The sequence below is a fragment of the Delphinapterus leucas genome, chromosome 12, assembly GCF_059928025.1.
Source record: "Delphinapterus leucas isolate spDelLeu-1000000601 "Yukka" chromosome 12, BTC_Dleu_Yukka2, whole genome shotgun sequence".
In the NCBI taxonomy this organism is placed as follows: Eukaryota; Metazoa; Chordata; class Mammalia; order Artiodactyla; family Monodontidae; genus Delphinapterus; species Delphinapterus leucas.
In genome coordinates this window covers 88,888,731-88,900,433 of record NC_143140.1, presented here as the reverse complement: position 1 = coordinate 88,900,433, position 11,703 = coordinate 88,888,731, and the positions used below count along the sequence as shown (strand labels likewise).

At 55.4% G+C, this 11,703-nt stretch overlaps 1 protein-coding gene across 1 annotated transcript in view; it reads right to left on the bottom strand.

Annotated features, from left to right (window-relative positions):
* Positions 1-8,190: 8,190 nt before the first annotated feature.
* The window catches only part of IGF2R (insulin like growth factor 2 receptor), a 110,275-nt gene continuing 106,762 nt past the window's right edge, over positions 8,191-11,703 (bottom strand). The window contains exons 47-48 of the mRNA XM_022560660.3: positions 10,728-10,797; positions 8,191-10,007 (exon numbers count right to left, since the gene is read on the bottom strand). Coding sequence (XP_022416368.1) covers positions 9,609-10,007; positions 10,728-10,797 — 469 coding nt within the window. The 3' untranslated portion in view covers positions 8,191-9,608. The remainder of the gene's footprint in view (positions 10,008-10,727; positions 10,798-11,703) is intronic.

The following is an 11,703-nucleotide window of genomic DNA, read 5'->3' as shown; positions in this document are numbered from 1 at the left end:
TAGAGACAAGAAACCAAGGCCCCAGAGGTCAGTCCCTTGTCCACTGTCACACTGCTGGCTCGAAAGCCCCAGGGCCAGTGACCAGCGACCAAGTTTCCAGGACTCTTGCGCTGCCACTCAACTTGCCCAACGGCCAGTGAAACACAGATTTCACGCAAATACGCTTCTTTTGTTCCAGGACTGTTCACCCCAGGCCTTGGGACCTCCTGAGGCCTCAGAGGTAAGAAGAGAGGCCGGGCTCCCCTCTGGGAAAACAGAGAAGGAAGAGGCGTTAGGGGCAAGCCCAGATCTGCAGGTGAAAAGCCGGCCACCAGGGCTCCCGAGGTTCAGGTGACCCTCACAGTGGTGTGATTTCACCACGACCGGGCTGACTTTCCAGAAGGGCTGTGGGAGAATGGGCCTGCCTGCCACCCTGCGATCCCGGCCCTGGAGCTCCTGACCCTGCCGCCACTGGGCATCCCCCACCCCCCGGGCTGTGCTGCGGTGGGGCGGGGACGGGGTGGGCCGCGGCTGCCCCGGCACCGAACCCCAGGGTCCGTCCTGGTGGAGCAGACCTCTCCTCTCAGCCCCTGACCCCGGCACCTTCCTCCAAAGCAGCACCGCTCAGTAAGGCCATTAGGGGACAGGTGGTAACTACACCAAGGAGCACGGAAACGGCCAGAAGCGTGGGAGCAGCACGGGAGGCCGCCGTGAGGCTCCAGCCTGGCCATCAAAGGCCCAGCCTTTCTTAGGGGCACGGACTGTCCCACACACCCCAGGCTCCTCCCCAAAGCCAGCGGCCAGCTCCGATGGTTCTGCTTTGCCTGCACCCAAGCCACTGACACAGAAAGCTGCCAGGCAGGATGCTCTCACCCAGGCCTCAATCAGAGGACAAAGCAGAGGCGTCCTCGGCCTCCACCTTGTCCTCACCTGTCCTAGGACAGAGGCAGCAGAAGCCGGCCATTATTACATCCCTACTTACCCTCCCCACCTCCAGAGCTCAGAGGGCCGAGCGCGCACAGATGCCACCACTGAGGCTGGGGTTCCTGGGACGTGGGCTAGCCCACGAGTGCAGACAGGAGCCAGTTCGGTTCTATTTCTGATGAGGCTCCAACATTCCAGGGCGGGGTAGCCTCGAGACACTGTGTGGAAGCCTTGTCCAAGGGAAGCCGCTCAGCCCTCAGCTACCCACCGCCCTGTCCCCGCAAAGGGACCCACTCACTCACCCACTGCACAAAGTAGAGCGCCTACTGTCTGCCAGGCTCTGCTCTGGGCACTGAGGACGCAGCAGTGAACGAAGAAACAAACATCTCAGAGCAGAGGTCTGTACTCAGCGAGGGACATGCTAGACTGTATCATAGTAGGTGGGAAGAGCGACGGAGAAGATCTTGAGCAGGAAGGTGCGGGCTGTGACCACAGAGCCAGTGGTCAGGGATGACCTCTCAGAGGTGATGTGAGCCTTGAGGGAGGGAGGAGGGCGAGCCCTGCGGATGGAGGAAGAGTGTTGCAGAAATAGGGGCCGGCAAGAGCAGGGGCCCGGCGGGCTTAGCGAGGAGGCCAGCAGGACTGCCGGAGAGCCAGCGTAGGGAGCAAAAGGACAGACGCCGGAGGGGCCACGGGCCAGGGCACAGGGCTCTGCAGGCCCCGCCGGGACTGGGGCTTTACCCTGTGGGCCCCCGGAGACAGTCTGAGCCTGAGCAAGAGGCCGGGATGGAAAGAAGCAAACTCAGGATATGATTGAAGGTAGAAAGGAAAGGATTTGCTGACGGACTGGGTGTGGGTATGAGAGCAAGGGAGGGGTCCAGAGGCACCAAGGCGTTTGGCCTGAGCATCTGGAAGGACTGGCTTGCCCTTAACCGAGGGGACTAGTCTGGGGGCTGCTGTGAACCGGGCCACGTCCAAAGAGCGTGTGGACAGCGCATGGGAGAGGGGCTTTGGAGTCAGCGAGCCCGTTCAAAGCCTGCCTCCGTCAGCACCAAGCTGTACGCTATTCATCTTCTAAGCCTTAATCCTGACGACTGCACCTGCCCCACCCCATGGCGCGGCTATGCGGATCAGAAAGCCTGGGGCGGGAGGTAAGCTTTTCTGTAAAGGGACCCGTGGTAAATGCCTGGGCGTAGTGGCCTTTCTGGGCCGTCTGGTCTCTGCAGCTGCTCCCCTTCAGTCCAAGTGCTAACGCAGCCCTGGATGAGACGTAAATGAACACGTGCACCCAGCTCCCCATAGAGCTTCATTTCGGCACATGGAAATTTTAGTTTCATCCAATTCTCATGTGTCACGTAATCTTCTTCTTCTTTTAATTTTTTTCGACCATTTAAAAACATAAACCCCATGCTTAGCTTGTGGGCCGAACCAACTCAGGTGGGACACAGCAGATGGACTTAAAGCTCAGGCCTTGGGTCGGGGTGAGCTGTTGTTATGACAGCAGGGGAGAGAGTCCGATGACTCCTCCTGGCTGTGCACAAATGCAGAACTTCCCCCTCTTGGATGACATGCATTTCCCAGACTGGTCTCTGGTGAAAATCCAAAACAGAAAAAAAGAAGAGACAGTTAAGGGAATTCCCTGGCGGTCCAGTGGTTAGGACTCCTTGATTCCATTGCAGGGGGCATGGGTTCAATCCCTGGTCAGGGAACTAAGATCCCGCATGCCATGGGGCCAAAAAAAAAAAAATTTAATTTAATTTAAAAAAGAAAAGACAGTTAAAGGAAGAGACTCAGGACCATGGGACTCAGAAACACTCTATTTTGCTGACAACTGCCAAGCTCCACTGTGCCCAGCAGATAGAAAGCATTCAAGAAACAGTTCTTACATTTATGACTGGATCTAATTTTACGGGTGTGCCAGCACTGTGTGTGTATGTGTGCGTGTGTGTACACTCGTAGGGGTGTCCCTAAGGGGTGTTCAGAGGTTCCCAGAAGCCTGGCCTGAAAAGCGTCTGTGTTCCCCACCTCCTGAGTGGACTGTAGCTTCTGTTCCCAGTTAGGGGCTGAACTGTGCTCTCCTTCACCCCAAACTCACATGCCGAAGCCCTAACCCCAGTACTTCAGAATTTGGAAACAGGGTCTTTAAAGAGGTAATCAAGTTAAAATGAGGTCAGTAGGTTGCACCCTAAACTTATACATAGAGTTTCTTATTTATATACAGGAGATTAGGACACAGACACACACAGAGGGCAGGGCGACCATGTGACTACCCGGAGGAAGGCGGCCGTCTGCAAGCCAAGGAGAGAGGCCTCAGGAGGAACCAGCCCTGCCAACACCTTGACCTCAGACTTCCAGCCTCCAGGACTGTGAGAAAATTAATTTCTGTTGTTTAAGCCCCAGTCTGTGGGCCCTTCTCTCCCACCAAAAACGATGCTGATGCACTGAGGGTGGACCAAACACCAGCTGTTACTTCTCAGCCTCCATGCTAATCCAGTAAAGCAGGAAGCACTCTCTCCTCACCTGAGAATCCAAGCTAAGTAACTAACTAACTTGCAGGAGCTACTTGGATGCAAAACCAACGCCAAGCCTGACCCCTCCCTTCACAACCAACCCACCGGCCTCCTCCAGCCTCATTCCCACCCGTGAACTGGCCTCTGAGGGGCTAGTATACACGGGCAGTTAAGGGTGCAAATCCTGAGCCAGAATAACTTGGTTCAAATGCCATCTCCGTCGTTCACCAGCTGTGACCTTAGACTGACTGCCTAACCCTCAGGGCCTCAGTTTTCCATCTGCAAAATGGGATACCAGGAGTATCCACTCCACAGGGTTGCCATGAGGATTAGATGAGTTGGTATCTGTCAACTGCCTGGCACACAGTTAAAGGTGTATCCGTGCCAGCTACCACCCCAGGGCCCTGCACCTGGGGGCACAACTGTAGCCTGCGTCGTGGCTCAGGAGGTGTGCTAGCATCTCTCACGGTACCTGGCCTGAGAGACTTTCAGGACTGTTTGCATGGATCTTCTGCATGGTGTTTTCAGGAAATCCCCGGAAAGGCAACTGGCGTGGGCCATGGCGGGCATGAAAGGCAGTGAAAGGTGACGCAGGGCAGCCCGGCCTAGGGGCCAGCGCCCGGCACAGCCATGGGGCTGCCCTCCACGAGTCTCATCACTGCCCGGCTGCTCTGGGAGGCTGTGAGCTCCTGGAGGCCAGAGGCTGGGCCTCTGATCTCTGGATTAATTCCTGTAGCAAAGCACCGTGGGCTGGGCGGCTTAAGCAACGGAAATACATGGCCTCACAGATCTGGGCGCCAGAAGTCCGGAATTCAGGTGTCAGCAGGGTTGGCTGCTACTGAGGGCCGAGCGAAGGCTGTCCCAGGCCTCCGTCCTTGCCCCGTGGATGGCGGGCTCCTCCCTGTCTCCTCACACCTCTTCCCCCGGTGCCGTCTGTCCCTGTGTCCAAATTTCCCCTTTTTATAAGAACACAGCCCTAGTGTGTTAGGACTGACCCCACTGACCTCACTTGATCACCCCAGTAAAGACCCTGTCTCCATGCCACATTCAGAGGTACTGGGGTTAGTACTTCAACATGTGGGTTTTGGGGAGACGAGATTCAACCCGTAACAACATCTATACCCCAGTATTCAAATGAGGGGAAATAAATGAAGGATGGGATCAGAGCACCATTTCAGTGGTTCCAGTACAGTGGTCCATTGGTATCCACAGGAGGCCGGTGCCAGGGACCCCCATGTGTCCTGAAATCCGGGGATGCTCAAGCCCAGAGTCACCCTCCTCCATACTCACAGCTCCGCATCCACGGATTCGGCCAACCACAGAGCGTGTAGCACTGTGGTATCTATTGAAAAAAGCTCACGTCTAAGTGGACCCGTGCAGTTCAAACCCGTGTTGCTCAAGGGTCAACTGTGCTTCAAGATCAGGGCTCAGGGTCACCTTCTTGGGGAACTTGACCCCAAAGAGAGAGAAGTACTGGGGGGACACAAATGGCGGGGGCAAGGGTGGGGGAGGCAGTGGAGGCTCCCTCTGGGGAGGGCAGGTCCGAGGCAGTGGGTGCCCACTTGGCCTTGTGGTCGTTATTCAGCAGCGGTGTGTTCTCGAAGACAACCCACGACCCTGCTCCTCGGGCCTGTCCAGAGAACGACAGAGCCGTGCCCATGGTGACAGCACCCTCAGTGGGCTGTCCACACCCCACCAGGTCCCCCAAGGGGACACGGGCCAGCATCCAGGGACTGCTGCGTGCCGTTCCCCTGCTCGGAGACTCACCGGCCACGTTTCCTACTGTAATTTTGCCCAGCAGTGTCTCCTTCTAAAGACTCTCTGAGAAGCCTCATAGCAAGAAAAGCCATTTACCTTTCATTCAGCATTTTCCAAACTTTCTTGCACATAAGTCGTTTCCAATTTTTGCAGAACATCTGTCACAATCACACAGAACAAGTGTTCCGTGGGGCGCACTTCGGGAAATGCCACTATACGACAATCCAACTGCATGCCAACGCGATCTTCTAGTTCAGGTGTGGCTTCATTCATCCTGAGCCCCTCGCCTCTTGCCCTGTGCTTCTAGAATGAGTCCCAAAGCCGTGAGGTGGGCAGAGCAGGACAGGCCTCGTCCCAGCGGCAGGGTGGGCGAGGGCGTCCCTGAGGGGAGAGTGACCGTCAGGCGTGTCAGAGCGCCATCAGGATGAGGAGGGTGACCTCACATGTCAAGGTCACCAAAGTCAAAGGCTGAGGAACTTTCCAGACTGAGGGAAACTCAAGAGAGACAGGGCAACTGAATTGGACAGGATTCTGAATGGGGTCCTCTTAGTGAAAACGGTGTTGCCATGATAACTGGCAGGACCACGTGGGTGTTCTGGGTCCAGAGAGTGCATTGTGCTCATGGGGAGTGACATCCTGAGGGGCCTGGGATGACAAGGCACCAGGGAGGCAGCTCACTCTCGCAGTTGCGGGAAAAAACTTCTTTGTCCTGTATGTTCAAATTCTCTGTGTTTTGTCAACCTTTTTTTTAAATTTGAAGCCAAGGGTCACAGGGTCTGCCTGGGACCTGACCCTCTACGCACCCACCTCATGGGATCCAGCACCCACGTCACTTCCCTGCTCTGGTGGAAAATGAGCCTTGCTCCCCGGGCCGCTTTCTCCAGGACGGCGCTGAGAGCAGCTGCCGAGTGACCTGCATTGTCACCCTGTCCAGGGGTGACGACCAACAAGACCCCACTCAACTTTGCTTTCCTCTAACTCCGCGAGTATCAAAGTAACAGTATGAATTTCACTGAATTTGATTCACAAACTGGTCAAAACAAAATAGAATAAGAGGTGGGCTTCCCTGGTGGCGCAGTGGTTGCGAGTCTGCCTGCCAATGCAGGGGACACGGGTTCGTGCCCCGGTCCAGGAAGATCCCACATGCCGCGGAGCGGCTGGGCCCGTGAGCCATGGCCGCTGAGCCCGCGCGTCCGGAGCCTGTGCTCCGCAACGGGAGAGGCCATGACAGTGAGAGGCCCACGTACCGCAAAAAAAAAAAACAACAAAAAACAAAATAGAATAAGAGGGAAAGAAACATGAGTAGCTAATAATTCGCGGCCTACCTTTGGCCTTTCCCTCTACTTTTAGGGGAAACACTGCATTTCCCCCAGAGTGGTACTGACAGCGACTTCCGTGGGACTCTCCAAGTTCCAGGACTGTTCCAGCCTTACCTTTGCAGCACCTCCAGCCCCTCCGTCCCTGAGCACACGGCTGCCTGTCTCCGGGCCCACACCAGCCCAGAGAGGAGCTGCAGGACCACCCGGCCAGGCCACCCCACCCGGGCTTTGTGCAGCGGGCCACCCCGGGTACCCGTCCTTCCAGAAGGCACAGCACGCTCAGCTTCCCTTGAGAGGCGCCGGCTCCACATCAGCCACGTTCATTTGGGGAAATAAGAAGTCGTGTCGTGACGTCAGAGTCGCGGGGATTCTCCAAAGCTGGTGAGGGGGGGTTTTATCAATCTAAGCTGGCCAGTACCTTCCGCTCCCGAGGCACACCATCCCCTTGTGACCTGATCCCCTGGAAGGGAGCTAAGACCTCCATGCCCACTTCTTGAACTGGTATAAAGGGACCAAAGAATTCCTTCTGAATGCCCGGGTGGCAGTCAGCCTCCCTAAAGGAATCGTCGGATGATCAGCCTATGTCAGAGGTTGGTGGAGAAATGGATTCAGCTGCGTTTGGAATGTTCTTGGCGGGAGCCGTGTTTCCACTCTCCTGTGGATTTCCTGGGCTCAGGGTTTGCCTACACCGTCCTGACCCTCCACTTATCCCATTCCTCTGCCATTCAATGGACAGTCTCGAAAAAGCGGCGGGGCTTAAAGAATTTGGTTAAAAGGAAACTAACTAGAATCTTAAAAGATTCTAATTCCTATTTGCTGTCAGGGAGGCGTTTTCCTAAACTACCTGTGACCACAGCTGGCACGGGCTGTCAGTCTGTTTGCAGGAGCTCAAGAAAAGAGCCTGAGCAAAAGCTTCACGCACATGGTCACTTCCCCATCCCTCTGCGGCCGGCACAAGCTGGGCACCAGGGCAGGTGGCCCGAGGTGCAGACGGAGAACTTCCCCACCATCAAGTTTACCAACAGGGCCAGTGAGCACCTGCAAGTGCCCCCCCCTCCACCGGAAGAGAGGGGAGTGGCTTAGAGAACAGCCCCCTGGGCACAGTGTCCAAGGACCAGCAACTCTGGGGTCACAATGTAAACCTTGATAAGACCCCAGAGTGCCTGTCTCAGGAGTGACATTGTAAAATCCTTAAAAATAAAAAAAAAAGTCACCCCAATTGGAAATAATCAGAAAATGAGGAGGGAAGGATGCTAACGCCAAGAAGTCTAGTCTGACATTGTAGTAACTCCCTGTTGGGTCTGCTTTCACATTAATATCTAAGAAGCTCTCATTACTAGTCAGTAGTTTCAGATGGAAACCCAATTTGTGCAAGAGAAGCCCTCCTGCCCCCACGCTAGCTCAGGCTGTGCACCAGGACGCTTTCTGGTAGTATGGGATCTGCACACACGGTGGCTGTTTTGGTAACAATACCCTTTCTCGGAAGGAGGAAGAAGCAGGCGTGGATGGAGCTGACAGAAGCCCTGGGGGCCTCGGGTGAGCACCTACACGCAGGGAGACTCCAGAGAGAAAGCTGATGTGCTGCACGTGAAGGGCCGGCTGCCATCCGGACACGTAACAGGAGGCACAGAGAGGGCACTGGGCTTGGCAACTAACCAGGCAGCTTTTCACTCTCGCGGGGAAAAAGCAGGAACACCCGGTTAATAATTTATCTTTTATTCAAATTGTTGAATACTTCATATTACAGTAAATTTGATTGAAAAAAAAATGAGGAAAGAAATCAATTTTTAAAAATACACTCATGTTGAAATCAAATAAGCCATCAGCCAAACGGAGTACAAACCAAGGAGCCCTGTAGGCTGGTTTGCTTTCCAGGATATGAATACCACTGAGTCTATATACAGTTCTATAATGCAAGAAAAGTCATTCATTAAACACTTCAAGAAAGGAGCCGACAGCCGGGAAGGACAGTGGTCTCGCCCTCCCGTCCTGCAGACTGAGAGGCCGGCCTTGGCCGCCCCCCTCCCCACCCCCCACCGAGCAGGAATCCAGGTGCAACGCTAGGAGCGAGAATCTGGCCCACTGGCTTTCATGCAATTTCCGTGAGTCACACACTGTGCAAATTAAGGCTTCTTATAGGTCGAATGGTTGATAAACACTTTCTTCTTAAAAAAAAAAACAAATAAGCACAGTAAAGGTGGTATCATGTGAACCTGAAGAGGTGAGACCTACACCCCCAAGTCCGGAAAAAAGTCTGACATCTCAACTCCATTCTCTCTCTCTCACACACACATACACACACACACGCACGCACAAATCAATCTTTGGGTGGGTTGTCTGACTTCACCAGCTGGCGAAAGAAATACTGATAACTGTGCTCTGTGCACCTAGGATTGAAGACGTCACGCAAAAAGCTGCAGCCGTTACTGACCAGAGGCATACAGCAGGCAGACCCTCCAGAGCCCAGGCACTAGGGACCCACACGTGTGTGTGTGCGCGCGCACACACGCGCCCTTACGAGACAGAAGCAAAAGGGAAAAGAGACAGAACGGCGGAGTCTAACTTAGAGGACGTGTCGTGGAGCAGTTCAAAACCTCGTATGAAACCACCCGAGCGCCCCAGCAGCCTCCCCGCTAAGGGACAGACAGATAGATTACCCCCTGCCGGCAGGAAAAAACTGTTGTTGTTATTGTGTTTTTCCTTTTTCGCAAACCTGAGTAATTGTCAAAGTCAATAAATAGGAGGAGAGAATTAAATGCTAAAATATAATGATCAAATACCCTACAGGGCCTAAAGCAGCAAGGGTTTTCCGCAAACGCAGCCCTCTGCTCCGAGACGCATCTGGCCCGGGCGCAGTAGGAAGCGCCCGGTGGCCACGTTCTATGCGAGGACTTGGGACTAAACACGGGGCCCCGGCGCCGCCCTCTGGCAGCTGGAGCGATGCCCCATCCCGGTGACCACAGAGAGCGGCACCCACCTCCTCACCCTCTCCCCCACCACCAGAACTCTTCCCTTTTGAAACAGTTTTTGTTAAAGGCAAAAATGATAGAAGCATCACGGAGTCAAAAGTCTTATTTGGTTGGAGGTGCCGGCGGAGTCGCCGAGCGCACCCCGCAGTCTAGATGTGCAGGAGGTCCTCGTCGCTGTCATCGTGGAAGGAGCTCATGGTCTTCTGCGCGGCCCGGGGCCTCCCCCTCCTGGCCTGCTCCCCACTCATCAGCCCCACCCGGTCGTCCGCTCGCTCCCGAAGTGCCTTCCTCGGCGGGGGCCTCAGTGGGTGCACGCCTTCAGCCCCGGTCCCTCTGCCCAGGTGCACTTTCACCTCTGGGATGGTCAGCACCTCATCCTCGCTGTCTTGGTCATCCCCGTGCAGGGAGGTAAGGGCTTCGGCTTTCACGGACTTGGTAGTGATGTGACCATTTTCCTGCCCCTCCTTCCCGGGCCTCGGTGACGGCAGCTGGATCTCTTCCATCAGCCACTCAGTTTCGTTTTCGTCCGCCTCTTCCTCCTTGTTCACCTGCCGGGACACAGCAGAGACCGTGGGTCCGCCTGAGGCCTCGTCAGCCTCCTCTGCCCCTCTCCCTCCATGACCCACCCGGAGTCGGGGACCTCTTCCCAGCCCACCACAGCCATCACGGTCCCATGTTCCTCCTCAGGGAGAAGGGGAGGGCTGGCGACTGCCAGCCCCTGCTGAGACCCAACCAAGGCAGATGGTGTCAGGAGGCAAGAAGGCGGCCAGCAACAAGGCGGCAGTGCTGGGGGACGGAGCCCCTCTGCTCCAGGTGCCCTCGGGCAGCAGGGAAAGGGGCCGCGCACGGGACACGTGGATGACTGTAGTTGAGGGAAGCCTTTCAGAAAGCAGCTGGCAGTACAGTCAACAGCCATGAGTGCATTTAGGCGCTCTGGCCTAAATTTCTAGACACTTATCCAAAGGAAGCCATCTAAATGCCGGAGGCACAGAAATTTTCATTACCATCTTTTTTTGTAGAATAGCCAAAAAAGTAGAAGTAAACTAATACTGAACACTGTAAGAAATTAGCTGCAACCACAACGACAAAAACTTGAAGGAAAAAGGACAAAAAGTGTGTTCGGGTTAAGAGCATAGGGACATTTTCCCTCCGTCCATTTCAAACTTCCCGCGATGTCAGTTTCCTTGTAGTCACTGACCAACAGCATGACGACGGTTCGAGCGCATGCGTGCGTGTTGAGTCACCCAAAGACCTCAGCAGGGAACTACCTTTGAGTATTTGTAGGACACATTTGCGCTTCTTCGACAGCAGCTGGTGAGCTTGCTCATCACCGTCTCCCTGAAAGGAGACCCAAGTTACTCCAGGCTGGAGCCGCACCCCCCTCCGGCTCCTGAGGGCCTGCTACTGGGAGGCTGCACCCCCAAGAGCATGCGTTCCCTCAACCCACGACAGCAGGGCTGTAAACCACTTCAGCAGGAAGGATGCTTTACAATCAGACGGACGTGGGTCCAAATCCTGCTCCCCGTTTTCATGGTGTAAGAAGGGCCAGAGTGAGTGAGCCAGCATTTGTCCTTCTGCTTTTTCACGTCAATACGATGACCCACACCTTCCCGCCACCCCAGGGCTGCGCTGAGATTACTGGGCCGACGGACGAACGCAGGGCCGGCTCACACCCAGACCTCCTGCCCCAATCCTGCATCCCACTGACAGCCTCTCAGGGTCGGGATGGCTGCGGTCAGCACTCCCTGACCCTCTCTCGTTTGCTGCTGGCTCCTCAGGCAGGTGAGAGAGGCAACAGGGAGCCCCAGAGCTGGACCATCCCTGCGCTCTGGACAGGGGTGACTACACACCGAGCCCTGGGCCTCATTCATGTGTGACATGAAATCTGCTGAACGGTCGTGCTGCCTGTGAGTGACAAGACCTTTCACCAGCAAAGGGGAGCCCATGCAGGAGGTGTCACAGCCGGTCCCTAACAAATGCTCCCCTTTTAAAGGGCAGACAAGTCAGCTGATCAGAAGGAAGTCAGCTTGTGACAGGTGTTTAACTCTCTGTCCATCTGTGGACACGTGCAGAGAGCCACATCCTGGGAACAGGTGGGCCAGGCCAAGGCCCACAGAGCATCTGCCACGTGACCTGACAGGATCCACAGCCCTGGTCAGACAGGACACATCGTCACAAGGGCGCAGACGTTTACAAAACACAGCTTTGGGGACCGCTTCCACACTTTGGCTGCTGACGGGCTCA